Genomic DNA, 19,748 nt, shown 5'->3' on the forward strand with positions numbered 1-19,748 from the left:
GATTATTCAACGCTTATGTTGAGGATCTAACACGGAGGATAAAGGAGGATTTATTAAATATGATCCCCTATGCTGGGGGCTTTGCAGCCACTTAATTCACTAATTATCTTTCTATCTCATGTTTCTTTATCCTGATGAGGATCAGGTGGAATCTCGGATATTGCGATACGATAACTCCCGCAGTTTCGGGTTAGGGCTATAGGGGCATTCAGGTTTTCGATCGACACATTCTTGTAACGTCTTCCTTCACAAATGCTAAGGAACCAGCTCGGCATACGCTAATTGTAGCAGGGCATGCAATAATGTTTCATTTGCTCCCAATTGAGATTATTAGCCATGTCTTTGAATATTTGTCCGATCGCGACTTGTCGCATTTGTCACTGGTCAACAAACCTTTATTAACGGTCGTTCGAACCCCTTCTACTTGGAGAAAACGATGTCGACGATGGGATAATTGGGAGAATGTATCTTTACTGCGGGGATGTCGTCAGTTACAGCATAGAATTTTTGGAGAAGATGAAGATTCAACAAACTGGTTTCAGGTGTACGCTCGCAGGTGCAAGATTGACTGGAGCGTGCACTCCTTGCTGGATTTGTACGGCCGGAATGTCAAAAAGGGTTACGCCATGTATGGTAATATTTTCGGGCTCATTACAAAATATGGAGTAGATGCGCTGGATGCCTTAGTTGCAGCACAGACTGGGGGCCGCGGCTTGGAGCTGCTAGGATCAAAATTCATGGCTAGCCAGGCGGAAGGATATATACGAAGGAGAGAAGGCACCAAAATATGGGTTAAGACTATGAACCGAGAGCTTGTTGAATGCAACTATGACCATTTTGATGCAGTATATTGCTCGTTCGCATATTTTTGCGGGAGCAGTGTGTCTGAGGCAGTAATATTCATGGACACAGCAGCTCAGAGTATACGCCGAAATATCGGGGTTGCAAATGATACCGAGTCTTCAGTTGTGGCCAAGGCAATCTGTGAACATATGATTGATGAATGCCTAATGGCTGTTTCCGACAGTAAGTTCTTATTCCGATAGTGGCGGGCTCGGTATGAACTGATAATGCTTAGCTCCTGGGCCCGAGCCCTTTACTATCCTCGCCCGGGACTTTCTTTTTGACAAAAGTAAACGGCATTTTTGGAGCGCCTGCGGCATATTCTCCGGTATTGCGCATAGACTGGGTTTCACTTGTGGTCCCCTTGGCTTTATCTTTATTCCAGCAGTCGTGATGTTCCGCAATAGCGCTCCGGATGACCGGATATACGTGTCATTAGTGAACACGGGGAAAATCTATTCAAAGGTAGAACTGTTTGGAATCGTGAGCAAACAGGTGGAAGGTGTGAAGGATTCCACGTTGGAAATGGCATTGTTTACCACAAGCCTTCGTAGGATGAAGTCCCTGGTCGAGTATAATTTCATCAGCGGCAATACGACAGGTGGTCGATCATGGGACCTGTACGTTTCGCGAGCTCTTAGCATTGTTTTATCTCCGCTACAAATGCTGCGTGAGCCAGAATTTGGGGAGCGGTCTATTGCAGATTTTGTCGCCATATTTCGACGGATGGGCTGTCGAAATGAGCTAGACATATTTGGAGACGGCTCATTCGTCGAATCTGTGTACTCGAAGTTTGGACAGGAGTGCGTCGATAACTACCGACAATCCTTCAGTACTGCTTGTCAAAAGACCAATGCAATATTGGAGACTGAGGAGATGGGAGAATCCGGGCCATTCTCTGAAGAGGATATCAATCGAAGGAAATTTAAAATTGGCGAGATCGTAAAGTACAATAGGTAATACACTTTTAAGTTGGTAGAAGTGAGAAATGACGAGGCTGACATGATAGATACGCTTGTCACGGAGTCATAGTTTCGTACATTGCATACGGACAAGCTCTTATAGATACGCTAAATCCGGTGCATGCAATAGGGGTACGTTGTCTCTAGTTGTTGTACAGCCGTACTTTTGTTCTGACGAGTAAATAGCCTTTCTATGTTGTTGTTCTTACCACTGCCGCACGTGTCTGTGCTTCGCAGAGCAGTTTGGAAAAAGTGGACGTGTTGTCGCTATATACACGACAGCATATCAATACGTTATTTGCGAATATTGATGCCGCTGTGGAGCTCGGTCGATATTTCTCACGGTTCGATCACGAAAGAGGCGTTTTTGTAGACCACTATCCTGATATCACATAATCATCACCCAATTATGGCTGATCCACTACGTTGTCCGCTGCACGCGCGCTTTCTAGGGGATACTACGGAGACACGGACTGTTTTATGTCAGGTGAGCTCCTGATGCCAGAACCACGACCCGGCTAGATCAAGATATTTTGCCTGCCGGTTGACAGCATGCGTCATGAAGAATCTATCCACTGATGGCGGCGAATTCCAGTCAATGGTAGTCTCGAATCCCCTTTGTGCGTATCGGAAATGTGTCATTATCAATATGCAATTAGACGAGAACACAAAAGTCAAGCATAAGAAGCGTATATACAATAAACTCATTTCCCTTGAGGCAACTGTAATACTATGTGAAAACCCACAACCAAATCCGAAACGAACTCCTACCGATAATGACACAAGTAAGAAAAGTAGGACTAGTGTTTACTCTAGGTAGCACATTTGTCAAAATCAAGATCGTCCTCGTCTTCTTGTGATTTCTGCTTCTGCCCGTCTTCGTCCTCAGACTCCAATTCTTGCACTCCATTGTCATCGTCGTCCTCGCCCAGGGCTATATGCTCAAAATCTTCACTCTCATTTCCCGCAGGTTCAACTAAGACACTCTTTCGGCGTCTGTTGGGACCAAGATCGACGTACCCGTCGGAGTTGATTCTATTACCTTGGCCAAATACAGGCTCGGACTTTGATACATGGATGAATTTGCGACCTCGAAACTACATGTCTTAGATTTATCCAGTAACGGAAGAAAATATGCGAACTCACGTTCTCGACTCTTGATATCCAGTCGTTCCAGTCGCCCATATCTCGAATTAAGAAGCCAATGAGCATACTCGGATCCATATCTTCCACCTTGATACTCCTAACTCGTCGAGTATGGACCGACGCAATCTCGTCCTCAGTATAAGACTCATAATCCGCTCTATATGGCAGTGCTTTGCGGGGATAGTGCGGGTCGAAATAAAAGAAATTGGAATTTTGATAGCCGAAAAAATAATGTGACGATGAGGGTCGTCCTCCCGCTATCCCGACGGCTTGTGGGACTCGTAGACAAAACTAAGCGCCGTTTAGTTAGTCCCTATAATATTATAAACGGTTCGAAACTAATACCTTCAGTGCCTCATGATACACTGGAGTAATCTTCTCAATACCTAGACGGATTCCAAGCAATACCAAAGTTGGCTTGAAGTCCGCTGGTCCACCTGATACCCTCATTAAGCTATCTTCGTATACATCACCAGCGTCACCACCGATATACACTCGTAACTGAGATTCCTTAAAATTGGAGCAAGTTATTCTACGTCAATTAGCAGAAAGATATCACGAGCTATATTCGCCTTGTGGAACTTACTGCATACACCTGGCCGCCGCCGACGGTCCAAACCATTCCCCAGGGTGTTTGCCACATGCAACCCAACCATGATATACAATATTCTGGACAGAAAATGGCGCCCGCGGATCGTCCGCAAACCAGGATATAATTCTTCTTTCTTTCGACGATCCAGGTTGCATACCGTGTAGTGAGATCAGAGTATTGGCGAGCAAGGTCTGACCAGAACGGATCATGCAACCCCAACCAACATCCGATGTGAAACCGGCTCTATCAGTGATCTGACCACGCAACAGTGAACCAACTGATATACTAGACGGACCATTTGAAGTCCTTGGAATCAAAGGGAAATCTGTCCGATAAGTCATGTAGAGTTTGGATCCAATATTGTCGACGAATACGGACGGCCAGGTCGCAATCACCATTTCAGGAACTTCAGGGGTGGTCTTTCCATCGGAATCTGCTTGATCAATCGACGGCGACGATTTTCGTAATGCATTCGAGGCGTTCGTTAGATAACTCGACAGCTTTGATTTCGCTGATGCGGCTGTGTTGTGTTGCTGGATCAAGGGTGGTGTAAATGACTCCGACTTTGGCGGTGGGTGATCAGGAACCGGTGAATATTCTACACCAAGAGACCATAGAGGACTCTTGTGATCCGTATTCACAGCCTCAGGATCTAAAAGATAGTTCACAAAACGCTGAATATTGTCCATATCCGTGGGAGGATAGTGAGATTTGCAGTCGCAGAACTTAGGATGATTGTTGATCGATCACTCATCCACGCAGACGCAAGTGGTTTAATACCGCTGAAGTCTTTTGTTCATAGCATATCAGTGTGAGTGAATGACATTCGATCACAGTATCTAGAGATAACTCTCTAAGAAGAGTTGCCAGTGACCTCTCTCCCGTCAAGTTCGTAAGGCACAATGCTGCTAGTTGGATGGCAATAGTACGAACACCTTGACAACTGTCACCGTTCTGACACCTAACCCGAAGTCCATGCACCATTGGGGCCCCGTAATTATGGTATAGCTTCTCGCTCTACCACCATTTACGCGCAAAATCTCATCATTTATGCGCATATGAGGTGCGTTATGATTACACTTATGTCGGTTTTGCACTCTGTTGCAACCATCCCTGAGCCGCACCTGACTTGGTGGATATAAACCTGTTGCACATCCACCTAGAAAGCACAATTGAAGTCATCCAATAGATACGGATATGCGATAAACGTATTACTCGCAATGCTACTCGTTCCCAAGGGCTAGAATATCTGGGACAAAGAAAACGGATTTCTGGCGCAAGAAGTCTAAAATTAGCTGTTTCTTGCCATGTCCCTCTGAGTTGAATATACATTAAAGAACAGACTACTCTAAAAGACATTTGGATATTACAGCTTATCTAAACGACGTTTAGATATAAATCATTACTATAGACGTTCTGTGGATAAAAGGCTAGTCGGATAGATATGCGTCGATTGGGGCCGGACTTCATCGTTTGCATTGAAACGCAGTCATGTACTTCACAGAGAGATGGGCCAGAAAACATTCAGTCTCTCGAACTCGTGTAGATACTCAGCAATTGAATTGTCATAGTGGGGAGCGTTTCCAATTAGTTTGCGCGGGGCGGGATACGTGCATGGCAGCGTAGTATTTTACTCATGCTCCACCCGCTAATTATGGCGATGCTTCTGCTGTATCATCCGTGTCCCATCAGTCTATCTGAGGCATAACCATTCACCCCTCTAGCACAAAGTCGTCTCATATTGAGATGGAGGATAAGACGTTTACTTTCTGTCTATCAAAGGACATAAATTTACCAGTTCATGTAAAGATGTGGGTTGGAATAATGATGTCATGAGTAAAACCGCTGCTGACGATACCAATGAAGAGATGGACTGGAAGGCTTGAAGCCGCCCGTTCCATTCACGACGGCATTAGAAGACCCCAGCATACGGCATATTGGATCAAATACAAGGTATAGTTCATTATTTGCAGACTAAATGTTGTGAAACTGACGGTTTAGCCCCACATCGGATTTGTTCGTGACTGTGCAGCTATTCGCTGATTGTAAACCATTAACGGCACCAGTGAGAACCACTCATAAAAATCCAAAGACTGGAAGAAGGTATACTTGTCGTTGGACTTGACTAAGGATATAATCGTGCGACTAACGACCAAAAGATGGAATGAATGGTTGCAATTGCCCCTCGCTTACTCTCAGCTGCCTGTCTCATCACAACTAGCGATAACGATCTGGGATATTGCTGGTTCGCGGAGGATAATTCCATTTGGAGGAACTACAGTTAAGCTTTTTGACGACAAAGATTGCACGTTAAAGCGAGGACAACATCATCTACACGTATGGTTGGATAGGGAGGCAGATGGGATGGCTAACTCTTCCACACCAAGCACTGTCAATGGGGAAATGGATAGCCTGGCGATGGTGAGTACTTAGATTGAGAAAGTATTTGACCGTGAACTGATTATGTCTGTCAATGAAGGTCCAGCGAATAAAGCATAACGACTTTGACGAAACCTCGAGATTGAATTGGCACGAGTACCTAGCTTTCAGGCAACTTGAAAAGCTCCATAATAAGGCCGCGTCGACGGATTCAAGGCCGCACGCGCTGATCATAGAGTTTCCCAAATTTGATTTTCCAGTTTTGTTTTCAGACTATTCTTACATTTCGACTGAAGTCACCGAAGTCAACTTTCAAAATGACGAGGTGTTTGAAGAATATCCAGTTGTGACAGTTTACGATCCAGATGCATCGCGGGAGAACGTGGAAGAAACAAAGCATCGGAAACTACTCCGAAGTCATAGGAATATGCTGGACAAAGAGCTCAAGCCGAATCCTCGTGCACGCGATGAACTGAATGAGATTTTGAGTTATCCTCCTGTGCAAGAATTGACCGCTGAAGATAAGAACATGATCTGGAAATTTAGATACTATCTGACTCGTGACAAGAGAGTAGGTGTCCTGGAGTGCTATATATTTACATGGGCGTTAACAGTTGTAGGCACTCACGAAGTTTGTCAAGTCAATCACCTGGGATGATCCGCGTGAAGCACGACAAGCCACAGAACTGCTATCGAAATGGAACGAAATTGATGTTGACGATGCGCTCGAACTTCTTGGCCCGTCATTTCGTAATCCTGCTGTCAGATCTTACGCGGTCGATCGACTTCGCAAGGCGGACGATGACGAATTACAGTTGTATCTTCTGCAACTGGTCCAGGCCTTGAAGTTTGATAAGGCAAGTATTGGAAAAGGAAAGAAGTCTAGTTTGGCACGATTTTTAGAAGGAAGGGCCGCAAAAAGCGAGATTTTGGGTAATTATTTTCATTGGTATGTGTTCGTAGAGGCCGAGGACCGAGACAGTCGGGCGTTGTACCGTACCGTGCTGTCAGATTTTTTGTCAACGCTTGCCGGAATGCCTGACGGCTCGAGTCGCTTGAGGACATTGGAGCGGCAAAGCAAATTTATTTCAATGTTTTCTGGGCTCGCAAGAGAAATTAGATTTTCAAAGGAATCTCGCCCGAAGAAAATTGATAATCTTCGCAAATTTCTGTCGGATCCGAAGCACGAACTACTCTCATTTGATCCATTACCTTTGCCTCTGGATGCGAATGTTAATATTGTTGGTGTTATTCCTGGTAAGTGGAATATTAGTTACATTGTGACTGGCTCTTGCTAATGCAGGGCAGAGGAGTCCAGCGTGTTTAAGAGTAGTTTGCTCCCGCTGCGAATATGTTTTAAAACAGAAGATGGTGGCATGTATCCCATTGTCTTTAAGAATGGGGACGATTTGCGGCAAGATCAGCTCGTCATACAGATTATTAGCTTAATGGACAAGCTCCTTCGGAAAGAAAATTTGGACCTTAAGTTGACGCCGTATCGTATTTTGGCGACTGGACCAATTGATGGGTCCATGCAGTACGTGCCAAGCATTTCTTTGGCCGCGGCCCTAGTCGAGTATCATAGTATCGCGGCCTTTCTGAAGGAGCATAATCCGGATCCCAAAGCTCCACTAGGAGTGCGGGCAGATGCTATGGATACTTTTATTAAGAGCTGTGCTGGATATTGCGTGATCACGTACCTTCTAGGCGTTGGTGATCGACATCTAGATAATTTACTGATATGTCCTGACGGTCACTTCTTCCATGCAGACTTCGGCTATATTTTGGGACGTGACCCGAAGCCATTCGCACCGTTAATGAAACTTCCTATCCAGATTGTCGAAGGCATGGGAGGCGAATCGTCCGAGAATTATCAGAAGTTTAGGAACTACTGTTTTACAGCGTATACTACGTTAAGGAAGTCAGCAAACTTGATATTGAATTTGTTTGCATTGATGGTGGACGCGAACATCCCGGACGTAAAGATCGAGCCGGATAAAGCTGTGTTCAAAGTCAAAGAGAAGTTCTGCCTTGATATGAGTGAAGAGGAAGCGATTGTGCATTTTCAGACTCTGATCAATGACAGCGTCAGTGCATTTTTCCCAATGGTCATCGATAGATTACATAATTTTGCACAGTATTGGAGGGCGTGATGGGTTTGATATTTGTACGATATGGGCTGACGCTATTGGCCTGACTGGGCTCGGTATTGGTTTGGATAGGGGTACGAATGAGTAGTTTGTATATAAATTTGGTAAATTTGGTTAAATCGGTGACTAGAAGTAGTCGGACAATTCATCAGGATGCCATTTGGATCGCTCGGCACTGAGGGTCTTGTATTCTGTCAGGCACTGGCTTCAAGCGCCATGCTTTCCGAGGCCGGTGCGGGCTGCAGTAACAAGGAACAGCACGTAGCCATGGTAATATTGTAAGTCTCTACAGATTAGTGAAATAGAAACCGGCGGGGCTGAATTGCCTAGCGCGGAAAACTGTACGTGCGGCGCATACTACAAGACGCGAGGACATCAACCTATCGCGGCGGAGGACACCATCCAATTTGCATCATATTCCACACTATTTACGGCCAACCGAATCACTCACAACCAATCCGCTAACAATATTGCCATTTGCATATTTACGGTTCTGGCAATCCTTTGTCACTCAACCCACGAAGTTCGTAATCATGCTAAAGAGCTTTACAATTTCATTTTAATGCGCTTCATTTCGTTCACGCTCTTTTCAATTCTACTTTTCATAACCGGTTACGTGTCTCATAAGTTTCGAGTATTTCCGATTATCACCGAAGTTATAGTATTTCTTTGGCAACAGGGCATACTGGTATGGCGGGGATGTATTGTTAGAATTTGTGTGTGGTCAAATTTTGACGTTGGAAATAGGTGCGATTTGTGAAGGCCTTCAGTGGGCTTACGCTCTTGCTTCTCGCTATTTTCATTCCTGTGTGGAAAGTTGCCATTGGAGAAGCTAAAAGAGTATGTATCACATATATGTAGTTGTGTACATTGCATTAGTGTGAGCTGGTCGCTAACAACCACAACAGGACCTGATTCAAAATCGCAGCGGCATATCAGCGCGAGACCAATTGCGTCGTCGCGGCAGTTTCTGAATTCCACTCAATGGGCTCAATGAATCATGACATAGAGAATATACGAAATAGATCGGGAAGAAGGAGCGGGAATAGCCGTCATGGGAACAATTTGCACATTCATCTGCCATCGACGCCATCGATAACGACTACCGTAGCACGTGGTGGCACCTCCATATCTGGGGCACGGTCGGTTCCTGTGTCTTCAGCAAATTCTCCCACTGAAGAGAATGGATTAAAGTTGGATTATGTATCCTTACCTAAGTCTCAAGGTCGGCGAGCACAATATGAGTTGGAACATAACCGTCGGCACATCTTCTTGAAGAAAAATATCAGTTTGCATTCATATAAGACAGCGAAGGGTCGAACAAGCGTTATCTATAACTACGACAAAATATTTGCATATAGGACGAGAGTTCGGGCCGCTGTCACGCGAAGCGCCGCTCATCCATTAGTTACAAGGGTGTTTTGGCCGACAGACTGCGTTCCACGGTCACTTGACCCATCGGTACTGGTTGGCTTCCGTAATTCCAAATCCGAATATGTTGTGATAGCTATATTTCCTGGTATAGATGTACGTGTACCATCACGGTTTGTTCTCTTTTTCTGTAACTAACACAATTGCCAGATTAGTAGAATGGCTGAGATATTACATGGACGTGATACACTTGAACAGATCTTACACGAATCTGCGAGTCTGCAGGGCGCGTACGATCCTTCTAAGCTGGCTGTGATTGGAACACTCAATTTTGAGACTAAGCACAGCTTGCCGCTGGTGGTAGAGATGAACAGTCGATTGGCGAAGCCACGATTCTATTCACAGGAGACTTCGACTGCTGCCGACAAGGCAAATGGGCACGGCGAGTTGAATGGCGATTGCGGCATTGTATCTCGCGAAATGTCTTTTCAAGTTATCTTTTTCCAGAGGCCGCTACCTCGACGACTCCAGTACTATTCCTTCCTACCAATAACGCTCGAACTTGCTGACCGCAGTAGCTTTAATGCTGATGATGAAGACCGCCAAAAGCTAAAGAGCCGACGAGTACTAGTAGATCAGATGAAAAGGCACGTCATATTTGGTTTTCCACGGGCGGATGAGGAGAACTGTATAAATAACTGGATTAATGAGATTAATCTGTCTCATGAGCTCGGCTCCTTACTAGAGAAGACCGTCTCTCTGGCGGTGGCGCTACCTTCCGAGTCGCCTTCAGTGACGGATCGAATCATACTTGGTACTAAATTATTGTTTTCCAAAGCAATGAATCTTCTGTCGTTTCTATGGTCCCTTCTAGTCATGACGGTCATGTGGATATTAATTGGTGGCTTGATGTTATATAGAGCGGGTTCGGAAGCTGTTTTGATAATAATCGAGTGGCAGCCAAAGTCAAGTGTGCCCGCGTTGAAGGATATATCGGCTACCAGTAAGTAACTGTTCGCGATATTACCGTCTTGCGGGTGCTAAGTATTTTTAGTACAACAGCTTGACCTGCGGTTGCAGCAAGCTTGCTACTGGCCAATACAGTACATCACGCTCAGAAATCAGAAGAGCAATCTGTTCTCGAAAACGACTTGTCATCCTGAGTACATACGATTTTACAACAGCTTATGGCTCGTCGCCAATGATATTATTATTGGCGCAGCAGTTGGTGCATATATCATTGACAATCGTGACTATATCGTCTCGTTTGTTGATTTTTGTATTAACGAGATCTTAACTACCGGGTTGCGGAGGACGATTGAGTGGTTAATGGATTGGCCTGGTGGTCTGAAACTAAATAATGAGCTTGCCGCCTTCTTTGGAGAGCTATTCCTATGGGTCATAGAATTCTGGGGAGGTAATTGATGAGTATATTGTTCACATCTTTGGACGTGCTAGTAACAGTCAGTAGGCTATCTACGCATCTTTAAGCCCTACCTCCCCGACCTCGTCTATTTAATCGGCCTCTCTGGTTTCGTTGGAGCCACATTTCCAATTGCATTGATTGCAGATCTCATCTCATTCCTCACAATCCAAATTTATTCTTGCTACCTCGCATCCGCTCGAATCTGCAACTGGCAACTCACCGTTCTTGTCTCTCTTTTCCATCTTTTCCGCGGTAAAAGGCGCAACGTCCTGCGTAATCGTATCGACTCCTGCGATTATGACCTCGATCAATTGCTCATTGGGACATTATTATTTACATTGCTGACGTTCTTGCTGCCTACCGTTCTGGTGTTTTACTTGACGTTCGCGTGTGCTCGACTTGGTATTATAGTCGTCAACGCTGTGTTGGAGAGCTCACTAGCGCTGTTGAACCATTTTCCATTGTTCGCCATAATGTTGAGATTAAAAGACTCGAAACGACTGCCCGGTGGTATTGAGTTTGATTTGGTAGAGGAGAGCGCTATGGATGGCGATGACTCTGTGGACACTGTCTATATCGAACTCAAACCGATTGCATTGCCAGTTGCAGCCATGTTCCAGCAATATTTCCTCCTCAGTCGGCGTATCCAGCGACATTACCTTTCGTTGCGAGTTATTTCATTGTTACTCACAGGCCAGTTTGTTCCGATTCAACGGAGCCGGTTGTACAGTCTCCAGTACTCGATGTTGCCTGAAGATAGAATTGGAATTAAGGAGTTGTGGCACCGGCTTCATGATTTCAGTGTTATTATACGAGGAGAAGTGAAGGAAAAGCTCGCCGTGATTAAAAGCAAATCATAGTCACTTAATCGCTGTATGATATTCTATAGTTAGAGTATAATTTATTTAGTCTTATCAATGAATGGCTCGTCATTTCGCCAAGATAGTTATGAATCGCTGGCGATGACTTGACAATATGTTAACTCTAGCCACTTCTTCACGGCAAAGCGTTAGCATTTGTCAGTATAGGTTTATAGGTTTTGATCAAGCGTGATTCTAGAAACTACTCTCGTTAATGAGGTGGAGACTACTTAGACATTCGGTATGATCATTGTATTGCCAATGCAGGACACTCAGTACGAAGGCTATGCATGCCTATGCTGACGACTTTATGGAACATTGCCTGAACAGTCCGTGGCATCGTAGGCATCGTAAATTGTCATTATAAGTAATTAAGCATCATCATGTTATATCGAATAAATGCACATATGAGCAATGGGGCACAGATAATTGGCTGTAGGGCTGAAATTTAGCATCTACCTTCCAGAATGAGAACGCGTGTTCGTCAAACGCGTCGCGATAAAAATTTAGGTTTGGAGGAGCGAGTAGTAAGTAACGCCAAAAAATTCAGTCCGAGAATCAGCTGCAGGCGCCGAACACCATCACAACTTCATTCGGTAATTTGCAATTATCGAGACATTTACGTTACGTGGCTTTGAAACACAAGGCATTACGTATGATCGTCTGAAGTCACTTTACCTGGACGCAGACGACAGCAGCTCGCGTCCAATTCATGCGGTAGATGAAGCCCAAGCGGGTGGTACATCTTCGACCGTCTCCGGTAATCTTCTCGTCCAGACAGCAGTGGGAGACTAGGAGACATACTGATGCAAGGACTATTATTCTCCATTATCCGGCAGCTGAATTACGCCAACGGAAGCGGGCCGGAAAGAGGGATTCTGCTGGACCCTGGATTGGAGACAGATTTTTATCTTCGGTCTTTCGACGGTATTTCAGTTCCTCGAAAACGTTGCTTCACCAGCAGAATGCGGGAAATGGAATGGACGGGTCGAATATGGCGATTACGAGGACTAAGAACAAGGTTGTAATTGAGCAGCAAGCAAATACGGTGACCGCACTAGAGAGGGCAGTTGAAGCAGCTGCTCGACGTGCCGGGACGTCAAAGTGGAAGCTAAAGGCGTTGGTGGCCGAATACATGACTCCTAGCTCTGCTATAGGAATGACAGTGATACAAGATCCGAACGAACCATCGGAACAGCTGGACAGTATATGGGCAAGTAATCCCGAATGGGAGCAAGACGAGGTGGGGCCGCCCGAGTCTGCAAATGCTCAGGTAGCTAGAACGGATAATCGGAGCCCTTTGCGTCGGGTCACAGACTACTTATATAAGTTTGAGCTGTTCTTAGCGAAGAATATGCCGAGTTTTGATTATGTAGGTCAGTTGGGATCCCGATCGCGCAAGCTGAAGCCTAGCAGCGGATACTACGAAGTTATATATCACTCTGAAGATCTATCGGCGATATCAGATTTTCTCTACCAGCAGATTATAAGAGTAGACGAGTCCAATGTAGGGACTGTGCGGGAACATGGAGCAATACAGGACTTGCTACGAGATGCAATAGATCATACGCAAGGAGGAGAGGGGAATACATTTGTTGGTGCGTATCAACTCTTTTAGTCAAATGAGCTATAATAATCCTTCTTAGAAAAAGTGATGTCGGTTCTCGAATTCTACGCCGGTGATGCGCGTCTGCCGGAAGGCTACGAAAAACGACTGACCGCGGTTCAGCTCCGTCTTCAACTAATTGAGCCCACAATTTCTCGCGAAGATCTCGTCGAAGCTGTACGTGTTCTATTTAGGCAAGAACAGCCGGATATCCGCCTGACAGAGCTTGCCGTCGGACATATGTGCAGTCACGGCATGTTCAACGAAATCATTTCACTGACACTCCGGCTTTTTGACTTTACAGCAGCGCAGGAAGTCATTCGGTCGGCATTATTGAACCGCGTTGCGAATCCGAATCTTGCGTTCGCCAATATTTTTCGTGCATGTATTGCGTCGGGCAAAGCCAATTTCGCGAAACATTTACTCGCAGAGATCTCCTCAGAGGTCGATCGTGCTGGAAGAAATTTCCTAGCAGACAAGTATGGACCTCAAGATATTCAAAATCTGGAAGCGGAGCTCATGGCGCGCGCACAGCTTGAGTTAGCACTGATAAAGCTGGAGGATAAGGAGATGCTGCAAAAGTTGATTGCCGATCAGGACACGCGTTCGTTTATTTTGAACAATGAGTCAACGTTTCTCATAACATTACTACAGCTCCTACGTATTGGATTATATTCTGATGTGATATCATTGATCGGGGAATCTCAATTCCCGGATATCGCATTCGCAGTGCAAGAAATCTCGAAGAGGCTGCCTTTGTTTCTTCTCCACAATATGGTCGACGACGTATTTGTCGAGGACTTCACACTCATCGCTGCGATTAAGTTACATGATGCGAACACATCGTGTGGGTGTCTTGCGCCAATCGCACAAATGGCTAATGCGAAGTCAATTGTCCGTCTGTGGAGTGCAATTGTGTACTGTGATCCAGTTGCCATATCGTCGTCTAGTCCGATAGTTTACGAAGGCCTTCCGAAGAATCGGGAATTGCTGACGTCCGATCTGGTGAAAGCATTTGGTACGCAGGCCATGCAATTGGGCAAGTGGGACGTATGCGTGCGAATTGTGCGAACTAAAACTACCGGCCGCGTTAGGAGTCAGATTGATCCGGCGTTCATTGCATCGATGGTTGAGAAGATGCTTGTTGAAGCAGATAATGACACTTTCTCAAAGCTCAGTGAAGAAGTTGCGATTCAATATGCCGGTGAGGTTCTCGCTTCCCAAGTCAGCGATACGGCTAGAAGAGCCATATTATTGATTACGGAGCGATTACTGACCGGCCAAGTTGTGGTCACGAAGGAAACGATAGGACAGTTCATGACATTATTGATGGGCACATTGCAGCGAGCTGGATACTACGTGGGTAATCCGTATGCGGCCAATATTCTTGCACTTTTGAAACAGACCAATACCAGAGTTCAAGAAGACATCATCGAACGGTATGGAAGATTGATGATTCCAACACATCTTCGCCAGCTCGTGTTCGAACACATTGATCGTAATCGAGCGACAGGAGACTACAGTGAGAATGTTATATACGCGTTCATTGATCAAGCAATTCATCATAAGACAAGTACACGCTCCAAAGTTAACAGCATCGTGATTGCGACACTAAAGTGTATGCTCCGCTCTGAACGTCCAACTGCGCCGTCGCGTAGAAATAACATTTACGCAACTGCGCCGTACACCGTCGAAAATTCCGACCCGGAAGCTCTGTCCAAGCGCGCGAGTCATGCTATCAAGCTAGTCAGTCGCCTACATAGAGAATGGCGCGTGGGTAGAGAGATCACCTATTGGCTACTGCAATGCCTTATTCTTCATCGTCAATTCGAGCCAGCGATCAAGGCATTCAGGAGCACTAGAAAGTCTATGTATCCCCAACAGCTACTCGAGATCTTCCAAACAACAGCAATTGCGGCAAAAAGACCAGATATAGCGGTGCAAGCTCGGTACGAGGAGCTCGTCAGATACGACCATCAGCGCCGGCGTTTTGTAGAATGCCTGCTTCGGATGACCTACAGTCTATTAGAAGAGGACGGTCTCAGAGGACTACAAGGTGACTGGGGAGTGAGATACTGGAGTGCGGTACTATTCAGGACAATCGGCAAGAAAGACAGCACTGCCTCTTTTGCGTCAAGTTTGATCCGCGGCGTGTTTAATGATGCGTCGCGGCAATTGACTTCGAATTTGAATGATAGAGACACGCGATTGAGCAAAGCATCACGACAGATTGTGGACGATGAGAGGTTTACGCATGCATTAGACTGGACAATTCTTAGTTCCGCTAATGATTGGAATTTTCCTTTTGCAGTCTGGCGTACACGATTGGATGATTTGTATAATAGAGCATCGCCCCGCGCAACAGAGGAGGATTTGGAAGAACTAACGGCGCGACATGAAATTTTACGTGAAAGATTACGGCATTATGAAGAGCTATCCCTGTGGTGGAGTAACGAATTTAGGTTGATTTTGAAGGGTCCGAGAAGATGGGCCAGAGCGCATATTGAGAAGGCATTGGAACGGAGCAAGCGGAGGTCTTGAAAGTATTGTAAATATTGTAAATATAGACATTTCGAGTGTGTATATAGTTGTACATATAGCTTGCATATTTTCTTGTACTACTAAGTTTGTGGTCATTACATCGCTACTTCGTAATCGATGTCGTCAAATAATACTCTAATTTGGCCACCGCTTTAAGCTTAAGGACAGTGTATGAAGCCCGTTTAGTACTAGCGCACACACCTGCATAATATAGCTTCTCGTAATTCGCTTCCAAGGTTTAGACATCCCGGAGGTCTGTAACCCTGAATACTCATTTGGATCGGTCCCGATCACTCACTCATATTGAATTATCGGCTGTCACAATGGCAGTTCCTCTAACAGTCGAATTCTCGTATGTAATTGCCTACGAAATCACCTTGAAAGTATCGAGCTAACCAACTAAGTGGCGGCTTGGAGACTTTATTCAACAACACTCGTTCAATAAAACTCTCACTGGCTCGGTCAGACGGGTCCGACAGTCCACCTACGGTTGCTGATCTCGTGGTTCACTTATGTGCGAAAGTCATGACTGATAAACGAAGTGAATTATTTGTTATAGATGGTTTTCATGTGTGCGTACTCGGATTGTCATGATGATGCTCCAATTGAAGTTATAGATAATGGATGGCTAATCGTGTTCTAGACGTCCGGGTATACTTGTTCTGATTAACGACGCGGATTGGGAGTTGGAGGGAGAAGAGGACTATGTGATTCAGCCTGGAGATCAGATTCTCTTTGCATCAACATTGCATGGCGGATAGCCAGAGAGTTTCTGGTATGTTTTAGAATTTTGTATAATAGCGGCATAGGTTTGGCATGTATATTAGCGCTCAGAATGGGCTGGCTTTCATTATGCAATACGACAAATTTCGGCGTTCTGGCACTGGCCCCATGCTTTGTATGTGCTCTAAATTAATATGACAATAATGGGATTAAGCCCAATAATGCGAAGCGACTAACAATAATATAACGCCCAAACCGTCTATAACAAAAGTAATCACCCAGAAATGAATAATGCCAAACAAATACCACCACATGTTTTCAATCAAGTTCACTGCTTGCACTATAGAAATACTTGTCCATCGTCACTGCTGACACTTGCTGTTCCCGCATGCCCACTTACACTTCGTCGGCTGGCCGTCCCGCCGTTGGTGAATTCAACTAACTGCGGTTCATGTTGCGCAGCTTCAGCGTTTGATGTCCGACGCCATTGCCGCTCCGCTCCAGGAACCATTTCGAAGTGCTGCGAGGACTGCTCGCTCGCCGAGGAACTATACTCTTCGTCGATCTCTTCACTCTCGGCCTCCTGGAGTACTGTTGGCGGACCGACTAGGCCGACTAAATCGTCACCAATATCCTCTTCCCGAACGGCCCGCAGCCGGGACGGGCTATCCCCAGATGATGTCGAATACGGCCCGATAGTGGAACTGCTGCCGCTGCCGGACCCACCGCTTCTGGAGCCGCTGGTGTTCCGGCTATGACGGCGACTGGCCAGACCCGCGATATCGCCTTGACTAGACTCGACCAACCTCACGCTGAAGATCTCGGTTGTGGCAACTGTGGCAAGACTCGCGAGTGAGTCACGGATTGATGAATGCGATGAAAACATACGCGAACGCCGGGGACGACTTGGGTTGTTGGGGTCGTATGGGATGACGAAGCCACCGTCGACCTCGTGCGGCTGTTTCTCGAGGTCGGAGTAGGAATGTCTGTGTGAGGAGAAGACGGACATGCCAGAAAGACGTCGTGGAGGAGACCACGTTCTACCGGGGCGTGACGGTGGCGGCAGGGGCCAATCGTCCTCGATTGGAATCGGCTTGGATATATTGTGGCTTGCAGTAGGCGAGACCTGTGTCGCTGAAGAAGCTCGAGAACGACGTCGACCAGAAATTCCACCTAGACAGCAGCAGTACCAGACAACGAATCCAGCGCAGGCTACTGCAATGGGAATTAAGACTCCGCATACGATTGCTACAGTCCTGTTGCTTGTCTTGGAATTTGACACAGCACTCGTTGAAGCCGCAGTCGCAGTCGGGCTAAGTGTAGCAGTCGTGGATCCGGACGCTGATGACATTGCAGTGGCAGATGTCGTCGACTTAGACGCGGTTGCCGACGTGGTTGCCGACACGGTCGCTGATGATGCAGATGCGGAGGTCGAAGTGGTTACGGTGCCTTTACCTGTAATGTAGAACTGCGCAGTCTGCTTCGATCCGCTCTTAGTCTCCACACTAACAATGACTTCGACGTTGTCCAAATTATTCGGGACCTCGCCGGAGAACTCGTGTGTACTTTCGTCAAACGACAACCACGAAGACGTACTAGATGGAACATACGTAACCGCCACACTGCCGATATCTGAATCCGACACCAATGGAAGTGTGTAGTTAAAGTTCTGGCCCCGCTCAGCAGTTACATTCTTGAGACCCGAAGTTCCAAACACGGATGAAGTAGTGTTAGGCGACATGACGATAACATCAATCGAGACTTCAACCTCGTCGCCGTACACGTCAATAATCGTAACCGAAACTTGCGTGTCCTCGCCGACGTCCTTGTCATCGTCAGGAGTACCGGAGAGCGTAAGGGTGTCGTTGTCGAAAACCATCCAGTCCAGAGTGCCGTTGACACTGACACTGGAAATATTGCTGCTTGAGATATCCTTGCCGTCCAATGTGACGTCCAATGTCTGCTCAAACGGCTTGCCTTCGGTGGCATTAACGACGACGGGCGAAGCCTGCAGCGAGTGATGTCCGACTACGATATTAAATGAGGACTCGGCTGCAGAGTAGCCCGGAATATCGGTCGCAACGAGCACGAAGCCAAACTCGAGCGGTGGGGCGATAGAAGAAGACAAGGCAGGAGCGGTACCGACAAACTTCATGGCACCACTGTCAAAATATATCCAGCTAGGCAGCGGAGTTCTTCCGGAAAACAGGCCATAGACAGCCGAGACATTGCCTTTAAAGGTGTCGCCTGCGAACTGGAAGGTGAAGCTGTCGCCAGCAGTCAGTGAGATACCAGAGCCCGAGTAAGATGTGTAGTTTTCCTGCAGCTGTTCGTAGCATGGTATCGCAACAGACGGAGCGGTCGCGCTACTGACAGCAATAGAAACAGTAGCTGAAGCATTTGTGTTGTCGCTCGAGTCGGTCGCTGTCAGAGTGAAGGAAGAAAAGCCAACGTCGGTCGACGCAGTCGGTGTTCCACTGAATGCGAGCGTCGAGTCGTCGAACGACAGCCACTTAGGTAGATTGCTTGCCGAATAGGTCAAGTCTCCACCATCAGTCGACTTGAAGGTGTAGGCTGAGAATGTAAACGAGTAGGCCTCGTCCAATCGCGCCACTGGCGGGTACTGTTCTGAGATCGGGAAATTGAGAGACGGCTCTGCGAGGATTGTTCGTCCCGCGCCGAGGACGAGTAGCAGGAGAGGAATGCACTTCATAGCTGTTCTCCGAAGTGCGAGTTGGCGGGAAAATGAAGCGAAAAGGAGGAAAGACGAAAAAAGACGAGGGACCCGGCGGAAAAATAACGAGAGAGCCCCTGTCCCTGCGGTGAGCAGGCCCACGCGCCACGCATCCGAACAGAGGCTTTCGATATGATTGTTGAGGACATCTGGCGATACTAATGCAGGGCGTCGCAGCCTTGTCGTAAGGGGTGAAACTTACACAAGGTGAGGGACGCGTCCCTACGCGTCTAACTAGTGTCGGAGCATTCAGAAAGAATGTACACTATGCCTGTTTAGGCATGTCAGCTGCCTCTTCGAGTAAGGTAATGGCCATTTGGCGAGTCCAGGGGTTGCCGAACCTTGGAGCTTAAACGCGTCTCCATTAACTAACTATTCTTAGTGTCATTCCCCAAACCCTGATGAACCTATTATG

At 46.5% G+C, this 19,748-nt stretch overlaps 7 protein-coding genes across 7 annotated transcripts; 5 read left to right on the plus strand and 2 right to left on the minus strand.

Annotated features, from left to right (window-relative positions):
* The first annotated feature begins 257 nt into the window (after positions 1-257).
* On the plus strand, positions 258-2,437 carry POJ06DRAFT_262124 (uncharacterized protein). The gene is made up of 4 exons (XM_056188705.1): positions 258-1,026; positions 1,079-1,799; positions 1,853-1,937; positions 1,992-2,437. Exons 1-4 carry the CDS (start codon positions 303-305, stop codon positions 2,199-2,201), a joined length of 1,740 nt encoding a protein of 579 aa, XP_056040417.1. The 5' UTR covers positions 258-302; the 3' UTR covers positions 2,202-2,437.
* Positions 2,438-4,429, minus strand: POJ06DRAFT_262127 (uncharacterized protein). The gene is made up of 4 exons (XM_056188706.1): positions 3,538-4,429; positions 3,297-3,483; positions 2,952-3,242; positions 2,438-2,902 (listed from the first exon to the last, which is right to left on the minus strand). The coding sequence occupies exons 1-4, from the start codon at positions 4,230-4,232 to the stop codon at positions 2,618-2,620; spliced, it is 1,458 nt and encodes a 485-aa protein (XP_056040418.1). The 5' UTR covers positions 4,233-4,429; the 3' UTR covers positions 2,438-2,617.
* A 747-nt stretch (positions 4,430-5,176) lies between these two features.
* On the plus strand, positions 5,177-8,331 carry POJ06DRAFT_215504 (kinase-like domain-containing protein). Its single transcript, XM_056185520.1, has 7 exons — positions 5,177-5,354; positions 5,410-5,496; positions 5,545-5,646; positions 5,703-5,964; positions 6,023-6,493; positions 6,543-7,179; positions 7,231-8,331. Exons 1-7 carry the CDS (start codon positions 5,290-5,292, stop codon positions 8,073-8,075), a joined length of 2,469 nt encoding a protein of 822 aa, XP_056040419.1. The 5' UTR covers positions 5,177-5,289; the 3' UTR covers positions 8,076-8,331.
* Positions 8,332-9,065: 734 nt separating this feature from the next.
* POJ06DRAFT_202614 (N-acetylglucosaminyl transferase component-domain-containing protein) lies at positions 9,066-11,729 on the plus strand (the record flags this gene model as incomplete). The annotated part of the gene is made up of 4 exons (XM_056185281.1): positions 9,066-9,599; positions 9,654-10,446; positions 10,498-10,860; positions 10,912-11,729. The coding sequence occupies 4 exons, from the start codon at positions 9,066-9,068 to the stop codon at positions 11,727-11,729; spliced, it is 2,508 nt and encodes an 835-aa protein (XP_056040420.1).
* Positions 11,730-12,272: 543 nt separating this feature from the next.
* POJ06DRAFT_262132 (uncharacterized protein) lies at positions 12,273-16,114 on the plus strand. Its single transcript, XM_056188707.1, has 2 exons — positions 12,273-13,327; positions 13,376-16,114. Exons 1-2 carry the CDS (start codon positions 12,451-12,453, stop codon positions 15,874-15,876), a joined length of 3,378 nt encoding a protein of 1,125 aa, XP_056040421.1. The 5' UTR covers positions 12,273-12,450; the 3' UTR covers positions 15,877-16,114.
* A 32-nt stretch (positions 16,115-16,146) lies between these two features.
* On the plus strand, positions 16,147-16,811 carry POJ06DRAFT_262134 (ubiquitin-related modifier 1). Its single transcript, XM_056188708.1, has 3 exons — positions 16,147-16,228; positions 16,281-16,448; positions 16,520-16,811. Exons 1-3 carry the CDS (start codon positions 16,200-16,202, stop codon positions 16,635-16,637), a joined length of 315 nt encoding a protein of 104 aa, XP_056040422.1. The 5' UTR covers positions 16,147-16,199; the 3' UTR covers positions 16,638-16,811.
* On the minus strand, positions 16,812-19,736 carry POJ06DRAFT_262135 (uncharacterized protein). The gene is made up of 2 exons (XM_056188709.1): positions 19,716-19,736; positions 16,812-19,638 (listed from the first exon to the last, which is right to left on the minus strand). The coding sequence occupies exon 2, from the start codon at positions 19,310-19,312 to the stop codon at positions 16,940-16,942; it is 2,373 nt and encodes a 790-aa protein (XP_056040423.1). The 5' UTR covers positions 19,313-19,638; positions 19,716-19,736; the 3' UTR covers positions 16,812-16,939.
* Positions 19,737-19,748: the final 12 nt, after the last annotated feature.

This window comes from Lipomyces tetrasporus, assembly GCF_029532465.1.
Source record: "Lipomyces tetrasporus strain NRRL Y-64009 chromosome Unknown POJ06scaffold_12, whole genome shotgun sequence".
Taxonomy (NCBI): Eukaryota; Fungi; Ascomycota; class Lipomycetes; order Lipomycetales; family Lipomycetaceae; genus Lipomyces; species Lipomyces tetrasporus.

What these genes read in the sequence shown, in the direction of transcription:
- POJ06DRAFT_262124 (XM_056188705.1), top strand. Translation starts at nt 303, where the DNA reads ATGTTTCATTTGCTCCCAATTGAGATTATTAGCCATGTCTTTGAATAT. An exon ending in GAGATCGTAAAGTACAATAG is followed by an intron (nt 1,800 to 1,852) that starts GTAATACACTTT and finishes CTGACATGATAG; the next exon opens with ATACGCTTGTCACGGAGTCA. An exon ending in ATCCGGTGCATGCAATAGGG is followed by an intron (nt 1,938 to 1,991) that starts GTACGTTGTCTC and finishes ACGAGTAAATAG; the next exon opens with CCTTTCTATGTTGTTGTTCT.
- POJ06DRAFT_262127 (XM_056188706.1), bottom strand. Translation starts at nt 4,232, where the DNA reads ATGGACAATATTCAGCGTTTTGTGAACTATCTTTTAGATCCTGAGGCT. An exon ending in TGTATCATGAGGCACTGAAG is followed by an intron (nt 3,243 to 3,296) that starts GTATTAGTTTCG and finishes AACGGCGCTTAG; the next exon opens with TTTTGTCTACGAGTCCCACA. An exon ending in GGATATCAAGAGTCGAGAAC is followed by an intron (nt 2,903 to 2,951) that starts GTGAGTTCGCAT and finishes TAAGACATGTAG; the next exon opens with TTTCGAGGTCGCAAATTCAT.
- POJ06DRAFT_215504 (XM_056185520.1), top strand. Translation starts at nt 5,290, where the DNA reads ATGGAGGATAAGACGTTTACTTTCTGTCTATCAAAGGACATAAATTTA. An exon ending in CATATTGGATCAAATACAAG is followed by an intron (nt 5,497 to 5,544) that starts GTATAGTTCATT and finishes CTGACGGTTTAG; the next exon opens with CCCCACATCGGATTTGTTCG. An exon ending in TATTGTTGGTGTTATTCCTG is followed by an intron (nt 7,180 to 7,230) that starts GTAAGTGGAATA and finishes AATGCAGGGCAG; the next exon opens with AGGAGTCCAGCGTGTTTAAG.
- POJ06DRAFT_262132 (XM_056188707.1), top strand. Translation starts at nt 12,451, where the DNA reads ATGAAGCCCAAGCGGGTGGTACATCTTCGACCGTCTCCGGTAATCTTC. An exon ending in AGAGGGGAATACATTTGTTG is followed by an intron (nt 13,328 to 13,375) that starts GTGCGTATCAAC and finishes AATCCTTCTTAG; the next exon opens with AAAAAGTGATGTCGGTTCTC.
- POJ06DRAFT_262134 (XM_056188708.1), top strand. Translation starts at nt 16,200, where the DNA reads ATGGCAGTTCCTCTAACAGTCGAATTCTC. An exon ending in CCTCTAACAGTCGAATTCTC is followed by an intron (nt 16,229 to 16,280) that starts GTATGTAATTGC and finishes TAACCAACTAAG; the next exon opens with TGGCGGCTTGGAGACTTTAT. An exon ending in GTTATAGATGGTTTTCATGT is followed by an intron (nt 16,449 to 16,519) that starts GTGCGTACTCGG and finishes ATCGTGTTCTAG; the next exon opens with ACGTCCGGGTATACTTGTTC.
- POJ06DRAFT_262135 (XM_056188709.1), bottom strand. Translation starts at nt 19,312, where the DNA reads ATGAAGTGCATTCCTCTCCTGCTACTCGTCCTCGGCGCGGGACGAACA.